We start from the raw sequence: 27,413 nt of genomic DNA on the forward strand, positions 1-27,413 counted from the left end.
GCTTTTTAAACCTTTGGGTTTTGCTTTAGAAGCAATAAAATGTTTTATAGTCCCATACTTGTAGGATAAATGAACACTGACAGTTTTTCTAAATGAGTTGGTTACAAACATAGGGCAGCAGAATCGAAATGAATTGAATTTGCAATAGACAGAACGAAAGCTAATGATTGCCGAGGTTCAAAGAAGCCTGAACAGGGTTTTACCTCTGGGGAAATTATACAGAATTTGGAATTGACATGGTATCTCTATAAAGATAATTAAAGTGAGCCAGCTTTAGAAAGATTAAGCATCTAGAAAAGTTAGAAGTTTCACTGGGTGAATTTGGGGGCACTTTCCTTAGTGCATGCTTATTATGCATATGGAAGTTGAATCAAAGGGAAAGTTGTCATTTTGTTGACTGTAGGAGAAATCTTATGCATGGTGTGCTGAGCCCACATAAGAATGAAAAAGCAAAAGTAAGGGAGGGAGGAGGTAAGATTTATGGGACAGAAAGAAATTTGTTGTACTTATTCTTAGGCTATTTATTTTGGGAGGAATGATAAAGTTGCTCTTCCTTTCTACATTGATAAGGCTTTGCCTTTCTAAAAACAAATGGTAGATAAAATAAAATGACAAGTTCAAATACTATTTAATATGTTAATAAATTAGACACCCATATCTTTCAAATAGAGAATCAGTTTGATGTAGTGGTTAAGGCATCAGTCTAGAGAACAGGAGACTGTGAGTTCTAGTACTGCCTTGGACATGAAGCCAATTGGATGACCATAGGCCAATCACTTTCTCTCAGCCCTAGAAAGGAAGTAATGGCAAACGACTTCTGAAAACCCTTGCCAAGAAAACCACAGGGACTTACCAAGTCAGTCTCTAAGATTCAGACATGACTGAACAGAAGAGAAAAATTAATCTTTGAGATGACCATAATCTTTCTGTAATGTTTATTTATACATACATATTGAGAAAAGTTCCTTTTTAATCTTAATTAAACACTTTCATGTAGCTAGTTCTTTCCCTTATTACCTCTTGCTGAAAGAGCAGCTGATTTTGATAGACTGAAATAAAATAGTGATGAAAGTCAAACTTAGAAGCCCAAACTGAGAACATTAATCATAGAAACCCAAAAGTAATTGAGAGACTTGTCTCTTAATCCCTTTCAATTCTCAAGAGATTTAGTAAAAGGCAGATTCTGTCTGCAAGGAGGTTTTATAGAAAGCCTTGAAAGGGCTAAGTAGCGATAGGAGACTGATAAGACCCATCTGTTCTCCAAAATGTTATCTTGGGCTGTTTAAATTGGCAAAGAGATATATTGTTGGTTTTTCACTGATTCTGATTACAATGAGCTTTACTGTTTATCTGTGTGCCAATTGTATCACTAGGACTATTCCAACATAATTTTGTGTATTCTGTGGGTTAGTTTAAGGTGCTACTGGTTGGGAACTCTATATTTAAATACAATTACTACACTTTTGAAAGAGTATTCTTTCAATTGTTTGGAAAAAAAGACAAGAGAGGCAGCTGTGAAAACACTTCAAGGTCATTTGGGGATTTAGTTAAGAATGAAACTTGTATCACTGCCAAAAATAATACTTCAGGTTAAAGGCAAATCAAGATAATATCTATTTACTTTTTACTTATTTACTATTTATATTAAATATAATTTCCTGGACTCTAATAAACTTTGTGTATGTCTTAAAATCCCTGAGTTGTTTCCAAAGAAATTCTGTTTATTCATAGTTAAATAGAAATATTTCATCTTGTGGCAACTTAAAGGCTAACAATCTCATTGTGGTATAAAAACACCACACTAGATATATTATGTATTATTTTGAGATGGGAGCTGATGTATGTGCATTCATTGTTTTGGTTTGGATGAGTAAAGAAGTACCAACTAGAGACTTAACCTTCTTCCCAATGGGCATTTTGAACTGTAAGGTGAATTCATGATCACATGCAGCACCATAAGAACCACTAGTTTCTCTTTAATCCAAACTAACATAGTGCCAGCTCTCCCTCTCTCTATATATATATAAAAAAAATCAAGATAGGGTTCTTTTTCTTTATTATATCCTCTTTCCCAAAATTCAAAATCTTTCTGAAACTTTCACCTCCCCCCAACCCAAACAGTTTGCCCATTCCTTCCCCATTTCCAAAGACTGGTTTTAATTCACTCACACACTGCTACCTTGAGGAATTATTACATATAAGAATAAGAATACAGTGTGTGGGTGTGTCTGTGTGCAGAATGTAGAGAATGTTTGGGTTATGTAATAATTACAGAATTCAAAATTAAGCCTACTACTATTAGAAAACACATGAAATGGGGAAAGGAGATTGAGCAGTTAGATAGGAGAAGTAAGAATTTACCTTGCTTTAGGAGCTTAGAGCAAAGTGGAAGGGCCTGTTTCCTCCTATTTACACAAAACATTTTTTCTGAGCCAGTTCTAGGAGTGATAATCTCCTCCTCCTCCTCCTCCAACCTATATCCCATCTCTGTATGTTCTGAGGGTTCTCAATTGCCATATGGAGACAGTATAATCAGGGATATGGGGAGAAGTTAAGAATTGAAGAGCAAATTATATTAATATTACAGGCATAAATAAATAAGAGCCACAATCTATCTTCACAGATGACTTTCAACTGTGACTTTTCAAATCTTTTGAAATTTTCAGCTTTCACCTAACTTTGTCACTACATAGTAATTAAATTAAAGAGCATAACCCAGTCCTGCCACAGGAGAATGCATTTGAATTGCAACCGATATTATTTTCAAGCAAGGACGCTATTTATATTATCAGGCTATTTTTTTATGCTAGATTTGCAGTATTTCTGAAGAGCTAGGGGAAAAAAATCAACATGATGTTCCTAAAGGCTAGCAAGGCTGAACCTTTCGGAAACAACACTTTTGCTAGCATCTGGCTGTATCTTGCATAAGCTTGGCTGCCTGTCAGCAGCTGCACAAAAAGTCAAAGGTAAGTGGATCCCGACATTGTGAAAAAGGGAGAGGGCCCAAGCCTTCCAGGCATGGAGCAGCAGGGAGCAGAAGGCAGGAAGTAGGCTGAGGCCTTTGAGGCCTCAACAGCTTTGCACGTGCTGTTGGGTCATTGGACAAGTGAGCTGGGGAAGGAAGTGATAGGCAAGCTGGTAGGAATTGTTGTACCTCTCCGCCACAGTTGTAAGGATGCATATGCTTCCAAGCATCTGAATTTTGATCACATGACCACAGAGGTGCTGCAACAGTTGTGACTTCTGACAGTGGCTGTAATTCTCTTTGCTCAGTGCTGTTGTAATTTCAAACTGTTCTGAAAGAAACAGATACTGAGGCAGTAAGTTGAGGACTACCTGTACAATACCTAATCAAAATAGTTAAGCAACAAACTTAGATACATATAGATTTTTTACCGAATGTTTTAGTAAACTCCCAAGATAATACCTACATTGGGAATTGCATAGTTAGCATGTCATGTGCAGTTAGGTTTATCAATCTTCAGCTATTTCTGAATACCTATGGTTTAATCTGTGACATAAACCACTTAATAATAGTGTCAAATGCCAATTTTCTGTTTTCCCCTTTCTTCTGTTTCATATTTCTGACGCTTCCATTTTCAACAAAACCGGTTACTGATTCTAAGGTAGTCAAGAGGAAGCACGCAGAGAAGGAAAACAGATATAGAGAAAGTGTTTTCCTACGTAATTATTACCCCACTGCTGTTAACTACTTTGATTTCTGGTTTTTATTAAAGCATTCACAAAAATATGCTAACATTTTTCAGTTGAAGTTACTAACAGGAACTGGAGAAAGTTAGCATCATCTTGCTATCAAGCTGGTCTTTCTCAACATCCATCTTTATGACACTGCCACTTTGAGGATATTACTTCTCAACTTACTGTATGTCCATGAATTTCCAAAACTTTGCCATTCATTCGTTCGTTCATTTTGTGTGCCACCCATCTCGTCTAGAAACATTCTTCTACTTTGTTCCTTTAAAACAGTGGTCTCCAACCTTTATGGTTTGGCGGCCAGGCTGGGGGGAGAGGGGAACCATCCCACTGTTTGCGCAAGTCGAGCTGCGCATATGCGCTGGCCCACTGCTTATGCAAGTTGTGGTCTGCCTGTGTGAGCCAGCCGCTCACACGCCCAGTTCCAAACAGACTATGGTCTGGTAGTGGCCCTTGGCCCAGGGGTTGGGGATCCCTGCTTTAAATTTTTCTCATTGTTTTATATTGAGCAAATGTAGGGTTCTATGGGAATCAGTGTTTCATGCATTATGCTAAACCCCAGCTTCTTCCATTATAGTTTAGGTAAGCCACCATTGGCTAAACTTGCACAATACTCTAAACCATAAACCATGATTTAGAAATCATAATTCACAATGGCTGGCTGAATTCATATAATATATTAAAACAAAACAAAGCACAGTCACAATACAGCATAGCACAATGTTACAGACCTCCTTTGTAATATTCTTCAACATCTTCTGGCAGAGAAAGTTTTGGAAAAGTTTTTCTTTTGTATAATGACAGATGTAACCACGTTAGAAGAAAAATGAGTTGTGGATATTTAAGAAAATTCATTGCAGAGTTCACTGAACTTTTAAAATATGTATTTCTTTCCACTTTTATTTAAATGAATACCTTTGAAAGATAAAAATTTCTGTGTTCTAAAACTGAAATGCTTTGTTATGTACTGACACTGGTATCTCTGCTGATGGATGATCTTGTGAAATTTCCTTTAACAAAATAATTATCTGGCTATTTGCCTTAGCATAAAGAGGAAAAAAGCTCTTTCTTGTTCATTTATTATTTTTCAGCTTAAAATAAATGTGTACACCTCACTTCCCCCCTCAATGCAATGACATTCATCTAGAAAAGAGGGTGCAGAGGTGCACAGTAGCATTGTTACAAACGTGGATGCTGTTTTTTCTGGATCTTTATAAAAATAGATTAGCCTCCAAATAAGCCTCATTTGTTCCACATAAAATATATAGTTTTACATTATTTGGTATAATGCAACCCTAACTAATCTGATTTAGAAAATAAGCAGAAACAGATCTGATTACTACTCAGATGGGGACTTCCTAGGAATGCCAGGACCGCAGGAGTTGACTTAAGAATGCTGCATAGATTTATTTTCTTGTTGCCTTTCTTTCTTGATTTTCTCAAGAATTTCTCACAAATGATCAATTTAATTGGTAGTATTAAACTATTCAGCTAACAATAGTGGATTAATCCTCCCAACTACAAGCAATAGTGAAATGAACTTCTAATAATAATAATGTCTACTTTTCTAATCTAATTATCATTTCACTATTCCACTATGGTGCAAAGCTCTTAACATACTACTGTTTCCATTAGTAGAAGTATTTTACTAAATTGTACCCTGTAGGAGACAGATTGAAAGCTAGACTTTCCCCCAGCAAGAAAGCCATTTATATCAATAATCAAGTACAGCCTAACTCTAATCAAGGTGTCTATTAAGCCACAAAAAGAGTGGGATTTAAATGACAAAGGTATAGGATAGCCCTCCTGTTTACAGAAAGCAAATAATTGTTTTAAGTGGCTTCACCTTAGCCAGAAATAACCATTGAATTTGGCCATGTCAACTACCTTGTGTAGAGTTCCTTTTTTCTGATGTAATTTTTTAAAAAAAATACAGTTAAAAAGGTAAAAACTAATACAACTAAGAAAAAGAAAAGAAAAAAATAGAAACTGCAGAGAATGAAAATAGAAAAGTAAGAATATAGTAATGAAAAGAAACATAAATAACTTCCCCTTTGATATCTAGTATAAACTATTTCATACTTTTCTTACAATATAACAAATGATCTCTTCTCATAGCTCATCTCTTATCTATAAACAAAACCTCAGACCTCATCATTCAGTTCTGATCAGCATAAGTTCATTCAGGGTTACCAGAGATGATAACATATCTGTCAGAAGGCAGAAGTCTGTGGCTGAAAATTATCACACCATTAGATCTAAACAATCCGAAAGAATGGAAACCAGGGTAAGAATTATTCACAGAGGATTGAATAGGATAGGATAGTTCTTGTGTCGTGTCCCTGGGAAGTTTTACTTTCAAGAATTAACATAATATATTAAACTATATCAACTATATACTTAATGACAGAAAAGTTTTGCTTTATGAATGCAGCCATTCACTCTCCTTAATTTTTATTTATTTATTTTTAAAATAGTTTTATCATACGTATTAACAAGGTACAGATAAATAGAAGAAGCTAGTTTCCTACTTTTGGTTTTTTAAATGTTGAAATTCCAAGTACGACACTTGGAAAGCATATTATATGAGGTTATGCCTACTTTCTAAACATTATGCATATGTATGATACTTCACAACTTCTCGACAAATATGTGCTTCTTTTCTTTTACATATTGAGCAAAAAGGTTATTATGGTTTCAGCATTTTATAATCTGTCCCATATTTTAATCCAGGAAATAGAGAACAATGTATTCATGTCATGGAATGCAAATCAGGATCCTTCTTTGTGCCTTGTATAGAGCCAACCCATAGAAGTCACAGAAGATCTGAAAAAACCTATTTAAATTCACTTTTAAATAGGTTTTCCTTAGGAGATAAAACAGAATAGCCTTTCTTAAACTTTCCACCTTCCTGATCTGATGAAGCTGTTACTCCCAGGATCCCAGCAGGTGGTCCATTCTGGAAGTGATAGTCCTAAGATTTGGTGGATTCCACATTGGAGAAACCAATAGTAAAGAGCTCGCCTTCTTATGCAAAGAACTATGTTTAGCTTAGAAGGACTAATGTGTTGTGACAGATTCATGCATCTCACTGCCACAGTTGGACAGATTCATATATCCCATCAAGCCATAAGCCAGGGGGTTTGCACCTGAAGCCCCCTAACCATGAGATACCTACAAAAGTTTGGCCTCTGGTGTTTCCAATTGCAATTTTTTACTATGATAGAAACAACATTGTTTTAAAAAACTGTGGAGAGTGATGATACTATTTCAACTTACTTAAATATACATGCAAATGGCATGACATCATGTGAACTTTCATCCAGGAAAAGACCATAATATCTTTTTGGAAACAGCTTCCATCTATGCAAAGGCTAAATCTTGGACTGGAAAAAATTGTTCCTCTCTAATGAAAGCAATCTGTATCTCCCAATAGAGGAAGCCAACAGATTACGTTATGACTTTGAATGATGCATGAACCAAGCCAATATTTCATGCTACTGAGGGCAGTGCCTGTTTTGAGTAGGGCTGAAGAAATGTTCAAATAATGTCTCTTTGTTTTTCCAAATTCAACCTGCCTGGGCTTACTAAGAGCTTTAGCATATAACTGGTCCTGTTAACATTCTGGTCTACGGAGATATTTTTAGTGAAACTCAATTTTGTGCGCTTAGTTGGTTAAACCGGAGCAGGAGAGGATGATGTAATTTTGGGATAGGAGGAAATTTCTTTGTATTTTTATGAGAAATTATGTATTAAATCATGGTTTTAATTACATATTTTTGTTGGTTTGTCACATTTCTAACATTTCACTGGAAGGAATTGTGTTATTAATTGAATAATCAAATCAGCAGTATAGGTATGTGGTGCTATGTGTTCTTTTAGGCTTCCATTTTTCAAGCTGCTGCCTCTATCAAGGGTTGCCAGGAAGAATAACAGACAGTTATCTTCTGTAATGAGAGTCTAGTGATGCATATTTCTGCCATGCCTGTAAAGAAACCTGCACTCTTAGCATTCTGTGAATATTTCTGTGTTTTGACCATATACTTACTGCAAGTCATGGGCCATCTGGAGCGCTCTGTGTAGGCTGCTTTTATCAGCTGCCTCTTGCTTTAGAGCTCTTAATGTGCCCTTTCACTGACACCGGAAATTCAAAAGAGCATCTTGAAACAGCAAGGGCTATCGGATCAGAAATGTTACTGAGATGTGCTAGCATAGTTGCAAAACAAGAAGGCATTTTTAAATAACGTGGCTGGAAGTTGTTTTCAGGAAGCTAAAGAAGTTGTTTGGGCCGAGACACCAGACAGGGGAGTTCTCTGTAAACCAGGCTTCCCCTCTTTAATGATACGAGTCCGGGAATAACTCCCATCACCAATCCTTACGTTTGGTTTTTTATTTCTTCAGTTTACAAAACAGCCTGGAAAATATCTGACATGAAAACTCCGGCCGAATCCCACTGGATCTGAATGCCATTAAATTCTTTGATCTTGCAGCTTCTTTGAGAATACCTGAAATGTGATGGAAAGGCAGAGTTTCCTAACTTGGGTAATTTTGAGCTATATGGGTTTTGATCTCAGGAACTCAGCAATGGCTGTGCTAGTTAAGGAATTCTGGAAATTGTGATCCACAAGTCAGGAAAGATTGTTTTGGATAGATGGATGCAAAAATTCTGAAATAGGACTAAATGTGTGCAAAACCATAATAATCAATCTTTTCAGTAATAATGTGTCCTGGATATTTAAAACTAGACTATTATAATCTAGAACTTTCTGGGATGTTACTAGTTCTCAGAATTGTAGGCCAGACATAACTGAACAACAACAGATTGGGAAAAGCAATATTAAACATATGCTGAGAAAATGTGTTCTAAAATCATTGGCTCTGAGACCTAACTTGAACTCAGACACAATTTGTAATGGCCATTCATGAGACAACTGGATATATTTCTGTATCATTTCTCTCTGAAAGAGGGGAAGATGGTTCGTGCTCTTCTCATCATAATTAGAATCCATCCACCTTAATCTGAGTCTAGAGTGGACCATAGTAATTCAGCAGTCAAATTGATTTTCAGAGGAGTAAAAGATGAATAATTATCTTTCTATTTGAACATTGGGAATTCATTTGTAGAATAGATTCCTAGAAGATTAATTCTGGGAGGATAAGTTAGCTGGGCTTTTTTGAAGAGCGGTGGAGATACAGCTGAAAAGGGAAAGGATTAAAGAATATGTGCCAGTCTAATTATCAGTTAACAGACTGAAAGTTTCCTAGATCAACCTGTTAGTAAGCACTTCCTTCCTTTTGTTTTAAAATAGTATTGGAAAATTATGTTCCCATACGAACTGAACATGTTCCCGCTGATTAGAAAAAATAGGCAGAAAAAACGCTGCAATAAATTTCTTCCTTTTATTTAATAAATAGGGTCAACAGAACGTTGTCTAATAATGCACCCTAATATCCGCAGAGCTAATGTTTAAAATGACTCAACACAATAAAGCGATATTTATGTTAGAGCTTCTAAGGTTAGAAAAAATAATCCTAACAGTTTTCTGTTATAAAAAAGCGAAGGATATAAGAGAGAGAGAATCTGTTTGGTCTGATGATTAAAGCATCAAGTTAGAAACCAGGAGGCTATGAATTCTAGTTCCACCTAGAACTAGTGAAAACTAGCTGGATGATTTTGGGCTGATCACGTACCTCACAGGATTGTTGTTATGGGGAAAATATGAGGAGAAAAGGTATGTTTGCTGCAGAAAAGCAGTAATATAATAGTAATAAATGCTGCATTAAAAGTAAGCATTTAAAGGTTCTCATAGTAAAAATCTCTGCAAATTTAGAGAAGAGAGTGTTGAGCATGGCACCACCACAGAGAAGACCCAGCTGTGAGGCTTTGGGAGTAACTCTTGGAATACATACTTCAACCTCCCCTTATGAGTGATTGACAAAGGTATATAACCATGAAGGCAATCATGCAGATATTCAAGTCCCAAGTTATTTAGGGCTTCGTAGGTCTTAACCAGAACCTCAAACATGGCTTGGTAACTGATAGCGAGTGTGCAAGGTGAGGGATCCTTGGTGCTCTCTGAGCTTGCTTGTTTTCTTGTAGACGTTTCATTACCCAAACTAGGTAACATCGTCAGTACTAGTAAGGAGTGCTGTTTGTTGTCAGTTTATATGCTGGTGGCTTGCCCTGTCTGTGTTGGTGGGAATGGTTTTAGAGATTCTTTGGTTGAGCTGTTTATTGTTGGTTCTTTGGCAGTTTCTTGATTGGGGTGCAGTTTACTTGACTGTTGCTTTAATGTTAACCGTGGAGTTAATCTATGCTGATTGCTGGTGAAGAGATAGTGGAGCGCCTGGTTACTATGGGTGATTTTTCTGTAGATTGTGTTTCTAGTTTGCAATTGTGGTCTCTGCTAATCAGGATGTCCAGGAAGGGTAGCAAGTTTTTGTTCTGTTCTTCTCTGGTAAACTGGATTCCTTTAAAAAGTGTTATTGATGGTTCTGTGGGTGTTCTCCAATTGGTCCTTCTTTAATTATGGCGAAGGTGGCATCTACATAGTTTCAGTTGTATTTGTAGAAGTGTTATGGCTTCTAGATGTTGCATGACAACCTCTGCTATAAGCCCCGAAAGCAATGATCCCATAGGTGTTCCTTTAATTTGTGGTTAAAAAAACCAACAACTTCAAGATTGTATTATGTTGCAGTGAAGTTTCTCGCAGGTCTCAAGTGAAGAAACAACAAGCGAATGACTGTAAAGTCTCGATTTTTGGAAAGTTAAATCCCAGCTCTTCAACTGAAACGTTTCCATCTGTCATGGATGCAATGACAATTTGAAAATCAAAGAAATTGATGAAATATTAATAAAACTAGAGATATATATACACAGAGAGAGAGAGAGAAAGAGAGAGAGAGAGAGATGGACACACAGAGGGGGGAGAGAGACAGAGAGAGAGACACACACACACAGAGGGGGAAAGAGAGAGGAAGATAGGGAGATGGAGAGAGAGAGAGAAAGATACAGAGAGAGCGAAGGAGAGAGACGCACAGAGAGATACAGAGGAGAGAGAGGGAGAGAGAGATACAGAGGGAGGAGGGAGATACAGAGGGATGGGGAAAGTGAAAGACAGAGATACAGAGCGGGGGGAAGATAGGGAGAGGGGGCAAGAGAGACGTAGAGAGTGGGGGAGAGAGATACAGAGAGAGTGGGGAGATGGCGGGGAGGGAGACATAGAGAGATAGAGAGGGGGGAAGGGAGAGAGGGAAGGGTTTTGTGGTTCCTGGTTCTCTGCCCTAATGACCGCTGGGTAGGCATAGCTAGGAGATCATGTGACCAGGTGGGAGTGAGTGGTATTGAGTTGGCCACGCCCAGCCAGATTTTGTGGCTCCTGGTGATTTTTTTTTCTGTGGGAAACTGGTCAAATGGCTCTTTGACTGTTTAATGTTGCAGACCCCTTGTCTAGTGGTTAAAACAATAGGCCAGAAACTAGGAGGTTGTGTATTCTAGTTCTGCCTGAAAGCTGGCTGGGTGATTTTCGGCCAGTCACTCTCTCTCAGTCCAATCCACCTCACCTCAGGAAAAAAATAGGAGGAAAGAAAATTTATTGTTTGCCACCTTATTTATAAAAGTAGTAAAAGCAGGATAAAAGAACTTGCATTATCAAAAAAGCATTGCTCACTGAGTTTGTGGCAGATTAAACATTACTTGCATGTATAAAATGTGTGTGAGAGCAGATATTGGACTTCTAAACCTCTTTTTTGAGTGGCTATTTTGCAAAGGAAAACCAATTCAGTATTAGGCAGTAATTCAATCTATACAGCTCTTCAGGGGTGGGGTTCAAATTTTTTAACAACTGGTTCTGTGGGTGTGGCTTAGTTGGTGGGTGTGGCTTGGTGGTCATGTGACTGGCTGGGCGTGGCCAACTCAACATCACTCACTTTGAGACACGTATCTCCTTGCCTGGCCTCTCATGACTGGGGATGCTGCAACAGTCATAAATGTGAAAAACAGTCATAAGTCACTTTTTTCAATGGTCACTCCACACAAGCGAAGTACCAGCAAAGGAGGGGGAAAAAAACTCCAGAGAAGTTCCTGAGACAGAAAGTCTAGTCCTGCCAAGAATGTAATAAGGGTTAACAGAGAGATAGTTTCTGTAAGCAACACCAGAATGTTTCCTTCCTGCTTTCCTTACAGGATTAGGCCAGTAATTTCTTCTAACAACCAGTTCTCTGAACTGCTTAGAATGTTAACAACCGGTTCTAGCAAATAGGTGCGAACCCCTGCAGCTCTTCAAATCAGTGTTAAGAGAAGTTTTTGCATTCAACATTGTTTGAAACTAAATGGTTTGTCTGAAATGGTATAGGGTTTCCTGCTTAAGCTGGGGGTTGAAGTAGAAGACCTCCAAAGTCCCTTCCAACTCTGTTATTCTATTCTGTTCTGTTCTGTTCTGTTCTATTCTATTCTATTCTATTCTATTCTATTCTATTCTATTCTATTCTACTCTAAATAAAATACCATAATCATATAGTAATATGTTTGCATATCATATGCTGTCTATTCATAAACATGCCAGTTATTGTTAAAGTGAAATCTGAAGATTTGCAATTAACTAAGCACTTTAAAGTTATTTTGTAAATGAATGACAGATTTCAGCATTGTGTGAAGAAGTGGGGAATTCATGTTCTGGATTGTTTCTTAACCCACACAGATGGCTGAAACAAAATGAGACGTGCAAAAGGTCAAATAGCTTTTCTTTGTATAGAATTTTAGACAGTTCAGTGCAAATATCTTAGCTTTTAAAGCAAAAAAAAAAAATTAAGCTTGATCTCACTCAAGCTTAATCTAAGGATCAGTGCTCCTGGGAAGAATGGCTGATTTGATAAAAATATGATATTGATCTTATCCAGAGATGTATATTGACTGTCCATTAGAAAGGACACTGTTGGCTAATAAGAGATTTTTTAAAAATCTGTATGTATAACTAGAAAGATAGTTCAAGGCGTAGCATTATAAAAGGGGCTGGTAATTAAAGAACTAGTATGAAGCAGAAGAAGGATGATTGGGGGAGAGGCTTAATAAACAGAGAAGTTAACCTGGATCGATGACAAGGGAACTGGTTGCAGAGTGTCAGTGCAGGGGAGATGAGGTAACAAAGGAATTGCAGGGATAGTTTGAACGTAATGGGTCAAGTAGGGGCAGAATAGGAAATAAAAGAAATTTACAGTATAAAGAAGAAATGTTGCCCATAGGCCTATAGAGTTTTTGATGGTAAAGGGAGGAAAATGTAGTAACTGCAAGGAAAAGGGTATTTAAAGATGGCAGGACTATTTTTTTTTCAGCATGAGCAAACATTGCTCAAAGAGGAATTACCTCCTACAGCAGTACAGTGAAGTAGGTTTTGAATTCAAAATGGAATGATGGGGTCTGCAGAGGGGATGATGGAAATCTATTGAGTTAAGTTCATGGGTATAAATGGAGATTCAGATGAGTTCTTCATGTCATCACTGGCTTTCATAGCACTTATTGATCTTCAGTAATTAATTCCCTTCTAAAGTTGCTTATCTTGTACTGCCAACTTCTGGGTACATCGCAAAAGCCCTGGCTTACTGAATAGTGGCAACAGCATCCATTTGGACTGAATTATTTCCTACTTCCACGAAGACTCCACTGCACCCCAATAGTAATTGTCACCATATAATGATAGAAAAAAATATTTTTCAAAGTCTTAAAATAAGAGCCTTTAAATCTTTTTTCTCTCTTGCCTTTTGTTTTTGTTTTTTCTCTCTCTCTCTCTCCCTCCCTCCCTCCCTGTCTCTCACTAACACACAATCACGCTCAGATGCCACAATCTATGACTCAGAGGCCACATGCCACAGCATTAAATAGAGATCTTAATAAGTGGTGTTGTGTATTGTATGTATGTATGTATGTATGTATATATGTATGTATGTATGTATGGCATTCAGCTTTTACAAAGCTGAATGCCATACATGTAAGTACCCGTGAAAACTTAATATATATATATATATATATATATATATATATATATATATATATGTATATGTATATGTATGTATATGTATGTGTGTGTGTGTGTGTGTGTGTGTGTACACACACACACACACACACACACACACCCTTTTTATAGGGAGAATTGGCCTAATGTTTTCGATCATTAACTTCTTATTCTGCTAATTGTGTAAAAATTTTAAAGTTATTTTTAATGGCATCATCTCATGAAATGCTAAGTGGTCAGTTCAGTATCTGTATATTATATACAGAGATGAGGCAAAATACTCTGTCTATTTAAATATCATATTCTAGTGTGCATACAATTTGAAGTCTGGATTTTAGTATCCGTAATTCAGCCTGATTTTAATGTTTCAAAAAAAAACTATAGTGTTTAAGATTTGTTATTTGTCTTCATGAACGTTGCCTTCATATAAATAATCTCTGCAGACATAATCTAAAACAGAATCTTGCAAATATCAAATGTATTTAATCTTATTGAAGAATAGTTATCTTAGACATAGAAAACTTATTTCTAATACAGTATTCATTGCTAATGTTGTTTTGTAATTGGCAAATGTTTTTTTTAAATGCCTTCTACTGTATATTTACAAAATACATGTTACATTAAGTATAATGTAATTATCCCCATCTTCATCTATGGAATATGGCTTCTAAGGATAAACTTTCTATAGTTTCCCAGCATTTATCCTGGAAATTATTTAGGGCAAGATTATTATTGGCTATGTTACCATTTTTTCTTTCCAACCTTTTAAGCGGAGTGGCTCTTCCAGAATTTCCTAATTACACAAGTAACTTTTTCCCAGTAGCATCATTTGGCACCTTAGAATTAATCCCCAATCTTTTAGGCAATTCTGAAATAAATATCTGTGGAGCGCTGCAGAAGTATCAAGACTGACAACTTGAGGCAACACAGATCTAATTCCTTGATTCACAGCAGTCCTTTTATTAAGAATTTGGGTAGTGAAAAAACTTTAGGCTCACTGGTTCTTTTATGTATGCCATAGGGAATTGTAGTAGGAGACATTAATTATTTTCTTTAGAGGGCAGTTTAATCCAGGCATCAAAATGAAATGAGTAAACTTTTCAACACCTCAGTGCTGTTAGTGAACAGGCTTTTTAGCATTACTTTATGTTACTTAACCAGTCTTACCAACATGTTCATATGCGGAGGACAATTTGTAAAAAAAAAGTTACTGGTAGAAATGCATTGCCACACATCTCTGGTTATTTCCCAGTAATGTTTCAAAATCACAGTTTCTAAATAGCTATTTGTAATTCATCTGTCTGCAACGTGACCACAATGCAGAAGACAGTCAGTTACTGGTTGCAATTACAGCTGTAGAAGCATACTTTTTCCAGTTTTCCAGCTGTAGAACCATACTGAGGACAAGGGAGTCTACTTAGAATATGTAACACTGTATTATTCTATACTTTCAGATTCAAATACACATTGATGTGGCAGCTAAATAGTGAGGTTTGGACTCTGCTACCAGATGCTTATTGCCATACCTTAAGAGTCGCCATGGGCGAATAGGCGGCAATATAAATAAAATAAAATAAATATCTTATACATGCATTCAGAAGTGCATCCCCTCTACAGAGATGCTGCTAGGCAATTTTCAAGGATCGAAGGGGATTGTCGATTGCAGAGGCCGAATGATTCCTGTATGATGAATCAGTTAATTGTAAAAGTTAATACAACATTTCTCAGAAGGCTGAGATGATAATGTTAGTAAATCATGAGAGCTTGTGTAGAGTTGGAGAATAATTGCCTATTGTCAAAACAAGTGGAAAGACAAGGAATTCATGAGCCTTTTTGAGAAGAAATGCTGATTCCACCCCCCTCCCAAAGTATGCAATTGACTTTGGAATTGGAGAGAGAGATGAAGTGCTGAAAAAGGCATTTTTGTCAGAAATGTAAATAATTGTATGGCAATGGCTTTCTAGCTTGTGTAATTCTTCCTTTTTTTCCCCAATTCCTGCTTCCAAAAGAAGTTGAAAGAAGATAGATATGAGAGGGGGGGGACAGACAGACAGGATCACAAATGTTAATTAAGCATCAGTAACCTTTTAAAATTTTAATGGTGCCATACTTGTCACTTCTGAGAGTTTTCAGTGAGCTCTCAGCTTGAAACTATACATCATGGTCATTGAAATCTTGTTGGGAAATATAAGTAGTCTGAAATAGATTTTATTGATCTTAACAGTTGTTTGTGATAGGCCTAAATCCAACAGATAGTTCCATTTAAAATGTTTTGTTCATATTATTGAATTACTAATATCTTATCATTGAAAGCCACTTTGTATAATGTTTGGGTGAATGTGCATCACATTTTTTAAAGTCACACAATAAAAAATAATGAAAGCTTTGCCTCTGAAGTACAGCTGAGCTAGCTGAACTGGCGGATCTAACATTAATTTTTTATTAGATATTTTTATATGTCATTCTGCCTCCCCCTAGAGGGGTGTTTTATATTCTTCTCCATTGTGGATATTTTTTATCTTTCAGAAATTTTTCATAAAATAATTTTGTGTGAATGATACATACCAGAATCTATCCAGAGAGTATCTGTTGAACACTTGAATTTCTCTGTTGAATTGTTGGCAGGAGCTTAAAAAAATGTACTTTATTCATTAAACTACTTCAGATTTTCTGGTTCTTTTGCTGCTGTAGTTATTAAAAAAATAACTCTTAGAACCTTATTGAGCAATGGATGTGTGCATACTTCAATAGACCAAAAAGATAACTTTGTACCTAACAAAAGTTCCAAATTTGATGCAGAAACTTATTTTTGTACAGATATGAGATTATCTTTTTAATATTGTATCTTATTAATTACAGACATACATAATATATTTGTATTGGAACATACTCTTTTTGATGTTGCTGTTCCTGCATTTATAAAATGCTGGCAATATTTTTTAATATTTGTGACTTGCATTAATTCTTTGATTTTTTTTTAATATCTAAAAATATACTTCCATGTAAATATTTCTAAAGGATTTTCCTTGGATAATTTCTTTCCCAAACTTTATAAAAAAGAAGAAAGGGCATTATTATAGGAACATGGAAGCTGCCTTAAAGTAGGGCACAGTATTTATCCTTCTCACATAGTCTTTTAAAGTAGAAAAGGGTCTTTTTTTTCATTGTGTGTAACTTCGTGTTATTGGAAATGCCGATCATTAAACCTACAGTCTAAATCAAGCACCTACCATCTCTTCTCTGTAAAATGCCTAGGTGTTAAATCTGAGGGCTCTCAGTAGCTACCCCCAATTTTTGCCATCTTCAGCAGCTGCCTAAATTCTTGAGAACTCCTACAATTTGGAAATCCCCTTGTAGGGGTGACAAGCTTTTGCTTTCTTGCTTTCAACATTAAGGCATTATGGAGCAATATATGGTTTTGTGGTTTGGGAGTATTTTTCTGGGATAAAACCTGATCCTGAGCAAAAGGCTAGAAGGTGCAATTACAGTATTTTCTGATTTAAAACATAGAGCTTTGGCAACTGTCGCTCTCTTTCAGAATTGTTCTAAAAACAGATCATCATCTTTGAAAGCACTGCTTGAAGGAACGAGAATTCCTTGGGAGTAGTTTTAAGTGAAGTTGTTGATAAGAATGTGGTATAAGTTTTCCATATTATTTCAGCCAGTTCAAGTTTCTTAGTATGCAAAGTATGCAACCACAACTTTGGTTGTATTTCAACTAGAATATCACAGTGTTCCAAAAAATAATTTTCTAATGTTCAAGTGATCTTTGCAGGAAGCACACTGAAGTATATATACTGTACATTAGTATAATAGAAAGGAGTAGATAATAGCATCTTCATAATTAGGTATAGAATGTTTTCTGATTTTTTGTTTGTTTTTAGTTTTATTATAATAATACACACAAATTTTGTTATATTATAGGGTTTTATATATTTATTTAAGTAACACACAGTTATTGTTAACGGAGATATACAATATGTATTCTGCAAGGAGTTGTATGTGGATTTGTAATTCAGAAACTTTCATTTAAAAAATGAAAGTTCTTCTTTAAAAAAATGTTTGACAATATTAATGTCTTTAATTTCATCGATTAACAGATAACATGACACTGACATTTCTCTTCTTTTTAGGATCCCAGAAGCAAGCATAAATTCAAAATCCACACGTATGGGAGCCCAACATTTTGTGACCATTGTGGTTCATTACTTTATGGACTACTGCACCAAGGGATGAAATGTGACAGTAAGATATTTATTTCATGTAGTGTTAAGAGATTTTTTTATTTAAAAAATCAATGAAGCCATTAGAACTGTGCCTAACTACTTTCCTGTAAAATTTATTGTAGTTCCTGTTAATTACAAATGCAGCAGTCCATTTGAAATGAATATTTCAGCACATCTAGCAAAAGACTGTAAATGAGGAGAGCTTTTTCTCATGTTGATTTTTCAGTAGCCATATATTAATGGAAACTTACTGGAAGAAAGAAGCATTATATTCAATCAGCAGTTGACCTGCAATATTATAATAAAAGCCCAAGCATTAAAAAAATTAAGGGCAGTTTGTGGCTTCATAATAAATGCTTCATAGTGCTTGTTCACTATCCTTTTGGGGTTTTTGGTTGATTCACCCTTGTAAATTGCCACCACTAGAACCCACTTTGTTCTGGGGAATTGACTTTCCCATAACTAAAGCATTAGGGCCATTTCCAAAAACTATGTGATATTTTGGCTATTTCCATATGATTTCCACTGGAGCAACCCAGTGGAACTGGCAACAAAAGCTAGCGCACCCAAGTATCATACAATAATAGACCCACGAGTGAGTTCTTTTGCTATGTCATTCCCATAAGGGAATTAGCTGAAGTATGGAAAACTAGAAGAATGTAGATGAGCATAAATACCCAATGCTATGAAAGCCAGGACTCTCACACCGGGGTGTCTGAACTTACTGATCCCATTACAATTTTATCAAAAGGTTCTTCTTTAAATAAAAAAAGTCAAAATTAATTTATGCTGCTTCAAGTAGAAGGAGAGAAGTTGAAACAATAGAGTGGGGACAGTGCCTCACAAACAATTTCACAGCAGAACCTAAGGCAGTTTGTCAAATTCTAAGTATAAGGTAACCTGCTACTAGGACTGCAACGGTAGCTGCAACAAAGAGATGAATAAAAACAGCTGTTGTCAGAAAGTACACAAACTGCTGTTTCTCCTCATGTGGTTTGAATAGAACTCCTCTTCAATAGCTGTAAAAATAGCAAGCTGTCACCTATGACTAATTAAATGGCTTGGAAGCTATTTTGGGGGTTCCTTAGAAACCTGCTCCTGTGGAGTCCTTGGTGCTCTCTGAGCTTGGTTGTTTGCTTGCAGATATTTCATTACCCAGCTAATAACCACATTAGTGCAAGCAAATATAGGCTTTGCTTTCTGTTTGTATACAGTAATCTGCCCTGCCAGTGTCGATGTGGGTGTGGTCTTCTCCCTGACAGTTCCTTGATTGGGTATTGTTAATATTCCATCACTTCCCCACTGCAGTCCACTCCACACTACAATTCCCCACTACGTTGCAAATATACACTGCTCAAAAAAAAAAAAGGAACCCAAAAATAAGACATCCTAGATCTGAATGAATGAAATATTCTTATTAAATACTTTGTTCCTTACATAGTTGAATGTGCTGACAACAAAATCACACAAAAATTATCAATGGAAATCAAATTTAGTAAACCATGGAGGTCTGGATTTGGAGTTACACTCAAAATTAAAGTGGAAAAAAACACTATAGGCCGATCCAACTTTGAAGTAATGTCCTTAAAACAAGTCAAAATGAGGTTCAGTAGTGTGTGTGGCCTCCTCGTGCCTGTATGATCTCCCTACAACACCTGGGCATGCTCCTGATGAGGTGGCAGATGGTCTTCTGAGGGATCTCCTCCCACACCTGGACTAAAGCATCCCCCAACTCCTGGACAGTGTGGTGCAACGTGGTATTGGTGGATGGAGTGAGACATGAATGTCCCAGATGTGCTCAGTTGGATTCAGGCCTGGGGAACGGGCGGGCCAGTCCATAGCATCAATGCCTTCATCTTGCAGGAACTGCTGACACACTCCAGCCACATGAGGTCTACCATTGTCGTGCATTAGGAGGAACCCAGGGCCAACCGCAGCAGCATATGGTCTCACAAAGGGTCTGAGGATCTCATCTTAGTAACTAATGGCAGTCAGGCTACCTCTGGCGAGCACATGGAGGGCTGTGCGGCCCCCTAAAGAAATGCCACCCCACACCATTACTGACCCACTGCCAAACTGGTCATGCTGGAGGATGTTGCAGGCAGCAGAACATTCTCCACGGCGTCTCCAGACCCTGTCACGTCTCTCACATGTGCTCAGTGTGAACCTGCTTTCATCTGTGAAGAACACAGGGTGCCAGTGGTGAATTTGCCAATCTTGGTGTTCTCTGGCAAATGGCAAACGTCCTGCGTGGTGTTGGGCTGTAAGCACAACCCCCACCAGTGGATGTCGGGCCCTCATACCACCCTTGTGGAGTCTGTTTTTGACCATTTGAGCAACCACATGCACATTTGTGGCCTGCTGGAGGTCATTTTGCAGGGCTCTGGCAGTGCTCCTCCTGTCCCTCCTTGCACAAAGGTGGAGGTAGCGGTCCTGATGCTGGGTTGCCCTCCTACGGCCTCCTCCACGTCTCCTGGTGTACTGGCCTATCTCCTGGTAGTGCCTCCATGCTCTGGACACTACACTGACAGACACAGCAAACCTTCTTGCCACAGCTCGCATTGATGTGCCATTCTGGAGCTGCACTACCTGAGCCACTTGTGTTGGTTGTAGACTCCGTCTCATGCTACCACTAGAGTGAAAGCACCGCCAGCATTCAAAAGTGACCAAACCATCAGCCAGAAAGCATAGGAACTGAGAAGTGGTCTGTGGTCACCGCCTGCAGAACCACTCCTTTATTGGGGATGTCTTGCTAACTGCCTATGCTTTCCACCTATTGTCTATTCCATTTGCACAACAGCATGTGAAATTGATTGTTAATCAGTGTTGCTACCTAAGTGGACAGTTTGATTTCATAGAAGTGTGATTGACTTGGAGTTACATTGTGTTGTTTAAGTGTTCCCTTTATTTTTTTGAGCAGTGTGTTATCAATTCTCTACTATAGTACTTCCAGAAAATCAAAGACCTAAAAATTGAAGAATCCATCGCAGCAGTACTGCACAACTCACTTGACCTAGCTAAAATACCTAGAATCATGGATCCATCAACCTCTGCCTCACTACCAACATGCAGTTTGATTGACAGATATATGAACAAATCAGAAGAACATCCATAGGATCACCACTCTTAGGACTTATAGAAGAGACTGTAATGCAGCAGTATGTGGAAACACACAGCACTCCCACACAAACAGCCAAAAATATGGATCTGATATGTAAATGACACTTTTGTCATCATAAAAAAGAAACACAAGAAACAATCAACAACCTCTTCCAAGGAATAAAATTCAACAGAGAAGAAGAAAGCAACATGATGCTTTTCTTTCTGGAGATCTTCATCAACAGAGGAAACAACTGCAAGATATTAGAAACACAAGTTCAAAAACAACCCACACTAAACAAGGCTCTCAACAAGAGGAGCTGTGTAAAAGAACATTATTCAAATGAGCACAAACTGCAGCAACCCAGAAAAAGGAAATGGATCACCTATATACAACATCTTCCAATAAAATGGATACCCATGTAACTATCAAAAAGTGTCCGACTGTTCAACCCACAACAACACTACCCAAACAAGATATAAAAAGGATAACACTGACCATACACAAAAAAATCTCAGAAACAACCAACAGACTATTACAACCACATGACATCACTGTAGCATACAAACCAATTAAAGCCATCAAAAACATCTTCAGTAAACCAAAAGATCCAGTAGCCTAAGAAGAAAAAAACATAGTCATTTACAACATAGAGTGTAAAGAAGATAGGACAAAAAGGTAGAAGATTAGCAGAATGCATCTATGGACACCAACTAGCAGTCAAAAGGCATGTTGAAAACTCCATCTCACAACAGATGGACAGACGGAGCCACTGTTTCAACTGGGAAATTATGAGCATGCTAAACCAAGTCAAATCAATAAATGCTAGGGAATTCCTGGAAACTTGGCATAAATCAGCCATAAATAGATGCATAGAAATAAATCATATTTACACACCATTCAAAAGAGACAACAAAAAGTTACAATGAAACAGAAAAGAATAGAAGTCATCTATTCAGTGCCCAGTATCCAGATAAGCAAGGATTAACAGCAGGCAAACAATCAAGCAGAAAACAATATCCTAATCACAAAACTACCAAAGAGAAAACTACACTCCCACCAATGGTGGGATTCATATTTTTTTTACTACCGGTTCTGTGGGTGTGGCTTGGTGGGCGTGGCATGGTAAGGATACTGTAAAATCTCCAGTCAGAGGAGGCATTTGCCGGTTCCCCAAACTACTCAAAATTTCCACTACCGGCTCTCTCAGAACTTGCTGAATACCACCTCTGATTCCCACCAATTCTGGCAGGGCAAGGAATTGTATATAAACAAGGAGTAAAAACCATGCTCTAGCACTGATGTTATTTAGTTAGATAATGAAACATCTGCAGGCAAACAACCAAGCTCAGACAGCACCAAAAACTCTATAGTTCAACCTGGAGTTACATATAATCTCTTCTGTTCAAACTCAAAACTAGTAATAAGAAATTGTTTAAATCATTTAAGGTAGAAAATAAATGAAAATATTTTAATTTATTTCATCCAGCAAAGCTACCTCTTTCTATCTGGATTTTTTTTTTAAACAATACAATATGATGCTACAGTTCAGGCTACCTTTCTTCTTGAATATTTGCATGTTGTGGAGAACCCTATATTAAAAAGGATTAATGTCCATTGTTGCTTGGTCTATAGTTTCGGTAGGATTGAGGGTTTTTTTTAGTTTGCTTAGTATTGCATCTATATTCTGTCTTCCCTCTTAAGAACACAAGGTACATCCATGGTAGCCCTCCCTTATTCTATCACCAGAGCATCAAGCCTAAGAAACTGGTTGAGCTAAGAGTGAATGGGTTGAAAGTCAGTGAGCTTCATTGCTGAGAGGGGAGTTGGAACTTGGATTTCTGTGGTTGAAGCCCAGCATTTTAATCACTGTGTTACACTGATTTTCACTTGTTCAACTCCCCACATTCCCATGGCTCAGTGATTGGCTTTGAAAAATCAGGCGTTCTTAAGGCTTCATTTCTTATAAAAGAAAGACAAAGAAGTCTTTCAGTTTTTCTGCCTTTCAACATATGTTGCTGTTTTCCACTCTTAGATATGAGAATCTTGCATAACTAGGTTTACCTCTAGAATTAAAACTGTGTCTATAATTTCTGAAGGGATTCTAATGTCAGGGTATAAAGATACATTTTTCCATAATATGGAAGAGCTAAAAATTAGGTGTCTCAATTCTTACAACATTTTGATTCAGCTGTTTTATTGTCAAATAAAGCATATGTCAAGACTTCGATTAAAAATAGTTATGGTCATTTATTTACCCAATCAGATTTTTAAAAAATCAATCCAGAAAACATTTTTGTGTTTCCTAGGAAATAGCTAAAACATATAATTCTTTTGCTGATATAGAGCAGCTTTCCTGATGAGGCATAATCTAGATTTTATTACTGGAACAACTATGTATGCATTAATGGATGCTCAAAAACAAAAGCATTGAAATAGTCATCGATAGTTGTACAATGTTTTTTTAAAAACTGGAATTTAATGATTGGCCAGTGGTCAATTCTGAAAAAGAGATCTTATCTTATTGAGTATGTTTTTATTTTCTTTTTGCTTTCTATAAAATGTTTCCCCACATTTTCCTCCTTATTTTCAACTAAAAGCCACCCATATAGTTTTTAATGTCTAAACTGGCATCACTAACATTTGTCTCAAAACATTTGCTATGTCGGGGAATCATTGACTCTGGCCAAATTTGTCAGTGTATGATTTGTGTAAAAGCAGTTTGCAAGACTGCAGCAGAAATGGCTGTAATTTAACTCAAAATCATTTTCTTCAAGATTTGTTTTTGTCTTATTTTGTTCTGACCTGTGACGGAGAAGATACTTGCTTTCATTCATGAGAAGATGCTGCAAACACACTTCTTACCTTATGTACTGAATGTGGAAAGATTTTTTTTTTTTTGAGCGGACTATAAATTGACAGGTTTTCCTTAATAGCCCAAAGGAAAGATCAACTTCCCAGGCAATGTGAAACTGGTAGTGCCAATTAGTTATGTCCGTCCTTTTCACTCCTTAGGATGTTAAATTATTTATTTTCTGGCTTTCAGCTTGTGATATGAATGTTCACAAACAATGTGTAATAAATGTTCCAAGTCTTTGTGGAATGGATCACACAGAAAAAAGAGGGAGGATTTATTTGAAAGTTGAAGTGACTGGTGACAAGCTGGAAGTCACAGGTAAGGAAAGCTTCTTAGATGTAATGTATCTCACTTTAGGATGCTTTTATTCATTTACAGTATATTGAATAGCTTTAAGGCAATAAGCATTAAAAATGCCTTATGTAGTATATTCAGTAAAACTTCAGCTCCTGGCTGGAACAAAGGATTATGAATTCCTTTGAACTGAAGGATGTAACAGGCTTCTTACTATCCATATAAGAACGCATCCAGCATCCATGGCTGGAAAGTGAGGATGGAAAATGACACGGTGTGCCCATATTCTGCTTTGGGGCTTCCAGCCAGGAACCGAATGTCCTCTTAGCCTAATTCAGCATGGTGTTTCTTGGTAATGCAGTCATACTAAGGAAAAAAATCTCTTGAAATAATAATTGATTACAAACTGAATAGAAGTCAGCAATGTGATGTAGCTGCAAAATAGGCAAATGACTGTGGAGGTGGTTAGATTAGGAGAAGATCTCACTTCCATCTTGTTTACACACTGATTCCTTTTCGTCTAGTTCTTGGTCAATTGTAATGTTTTAATTCTTAATGTTTAATGCTTTTAATGTTCTTATTCTTTTTTTATCACACTTTGATACTGTTATAAGCTGCCCAAAGTCATTTGACAGTGAGATGGGCGGCATATCAATTAAAGAAATAAGTAAATAAACATATTGAGAGAATGGCATTGTGGATGATCAGGCAACTAGAGCCTAAATCTTAAGAGGCAAATGTGAAGGAAGTTGGTATTTTAGCTTTGGGGTGTGTGATAACTTACTTCAAGTGTCAAATATCATAGAAAGATACATCAAAATCACTCTTTTATTTTTTCAGGGTGCAGAAAATAAACACTGTATTTAGGTTGTGCTAAAATTGAAGGCTAGGACTTCTGGTGGCAAGGCAAGGACGAACAGAGGTGCAGAAGCCCATCTGTGGTTTCAGTTAATCTCTTTTTGTGGTTGGTGCGATCCTTTGAGGGTGCACGAGTCCCGGACAGATTCGTGCTGGCGTGGGGGAGACTCGGGTTGCAGTGTGGGGAAGGCAACCCCCCTGCAGCGAAGAGGACCCCTCCAGAGCCCAACGAGCAAGAAACAGCCTCCTATCAATGGTGGCTCCGAAGTTCGGACTACCACCGATGTAAAGAAGTGAGTGAGTGACAGGTTGTGAGATCATTGGGGAAGAGTGTGGCAGAGAAAATTAGCAAGGAGGATTGGAATGCCATAGACTTTTATAAGGCTGTTACAAGTGTCTGTCTGGAGCCCAAAAAGAAAGCGGCCAAAAAGCAGATGCGAGGCAAGTGAAAGTGAAAGGGCTTGGCAGACAGAAGAGAGAGAGAGGACAATAACGAGTAAAAAGGGAAATTTATGAGGTTGGGATACTAGCGGCTGGAAGGTGCCTGGAAGTTGTGGAGGATTTGGACTATCTCATTTGATTTTTATTCTGAAAGATTTTATTAAAGCGGAGAATGGAAGAAGATTGGAGCTGATGGAACAGAGACAGTGTGGCTCCACAGGTGATATTTAGAAACCCTGAAGCCATCGTAACAATATAACTGATATAAACCACTTAACAGCCCTTTAGGGAGCATATTGATCTAATGGAGGAGGTGGTTCCATTTGAAGAAAATCAGGAAAATTGAACTTAGGAACGCTAAGACAAAAAGTAAAAGTGGAAGCTTCTGAATGTGTGGAGATACCATGTAATTGCAGTCACTACTCAGCATTTTTTACCTCCCCACTTCCGGTGCGTTTGGAGTGAAAGCTCTCAAACTTAGAGACGGAAAGCTAAAAACTTACTTCAAAATTCCTTTCCCCCCTTTTTTACTGTCTTTTTTCTGTATACATTTGCTCAATTTTTTTTCCTTCTTTTTCCCTCATCATCTGGCGCTATGATGAACTATCTCTCCTTCTTTACTCTCTCTTTATAATGATTATAAATATGCATACTGAGGAAAGGAAAATTGATTGTTGTAACTGATTGTTAAATAATTGAATTAATTGATTTAATTGATTTATTAATAATAGTGATAGTTATACTTTGATTAGATATATAGGGAAAATAGTAAGAACATTAAGTATTATTTAATTAATAAGAGGATTTTATGTATTAATATTATAATTTATTGTGTGATCACAATTAATCCACTTGGGAACAAATTTGTGTTTAAGAATATTTAAAATAATGTTAGATAAATACACATATTTATTTATAATATTTAAATATAGTTGGATTTGGATAATATATATATATATATATATATATATATATATATATATATATATATATATATATATTCTGAGGTTCTCATGGGTATTAGTATGTGGGATCTTCGGTTATTCGGGTTTTCTCCTGCGTAAGATTGGAAGTATCTAGGCAACGTTTCAATGAAGTCTCATTCATCATCTTCAGGCTTGTGTCTTCAGCTCTGTGCTTCTCAGAGTGATGTGAGCTTGCAGCTGCTTCTTCCTTTTAACTACTAGTGGGGGTGTGACTTGATTGGGTGGGGGTTCGGCTGTGTTCTGATTGGTTGGGGGGTTGGCCATGTTCTGATTGGCTGGAGGCATGTTCGGTTCAGGTGGGGACTTGGTTGTGCTCAGGTTAGTCTTAGTTGCTGGCGGATTTGAGCTGGTGAGCTGTGATCCTGCTGTTTGGCTTCGAGTTCGTGGTCGTACCGAACTACCAGAACTATCACCAAAACCGAACACTTCAACAGCAGAATAATCAGAGAAGCCATAGTGATAGAAAAACGCCCACCCAGCATGAATAAACGAGATGACACCTCCCGCCTACCAGCCATTTGGAAACCCGCCCTCATGAACAGACGAGTACCTAACATGAAAAATGACACCAGACCCACACCCATGAGGGCCACACAAGATGCCACCACCACACTTCCACGCAGAAAGCAGACTCACACCCACACAGAAGATGAGACATGACCATGGACCAGAAGCCGCACTGCAGCTGCATCACTACCCACTTCAAACCCCTCTGAGCCATACATGAAGCAAACTGACACCCACCATGAAGATGCAGCACGACCACGTTGCCTAGATACTTCCAACCCGAATAACCAAAGATCTATATATATATATATATATATATATATATATATATATATATATATATATATATATATATATATATATATAAAATTACATGAAGTTATGTATAGAGGTTGAGCATAGACCTTACATAATTATATATGT

General features: G+C 37.2%; 1 protein-coding gene across 3 annotated transcripts in view; it reads left to right on the top strand.

The window, feature by feature from the left end:
- Nucleotides 1–27,413, top strand: part of PRKCA (protein kinase C alpha) — a 190,112-nt gene that overhangs the window by 104,640 nt on the left and 58,059 nt on the right. For all 3 annotated transcript variants that reach the window (XM_087925061.1, XM_087925060.1, XM_026711242.2), the window contains exons 4-5: nt 17,855–17,966; nt 24,094–24,222. In XM_087925061.1, the coding sequence (XP_087781187.1) occupies nt 17,855–17,966; nt 24,094–24,222 (241 nt within the window). The remainder of the gene's footprint in view (nt 1–17,854; nt 17,967–24,093; nt 24,223–27,413) is intronic.

Source organism: Pseudonaja textilis, chromosome 2, assembly GCF_049901715.1.
Source record: "Pseudonaja textilis isolate UNSWEBS1 chromosome 2, rPseTex1.2, whole genome shotgun sequence".
Lineage (NCBI taxonomy): Eukaryota > Metazoa > Chordata > Lepidosauria > Squamata > Elapidae > Pseudonaja > Pseudonaja textilis.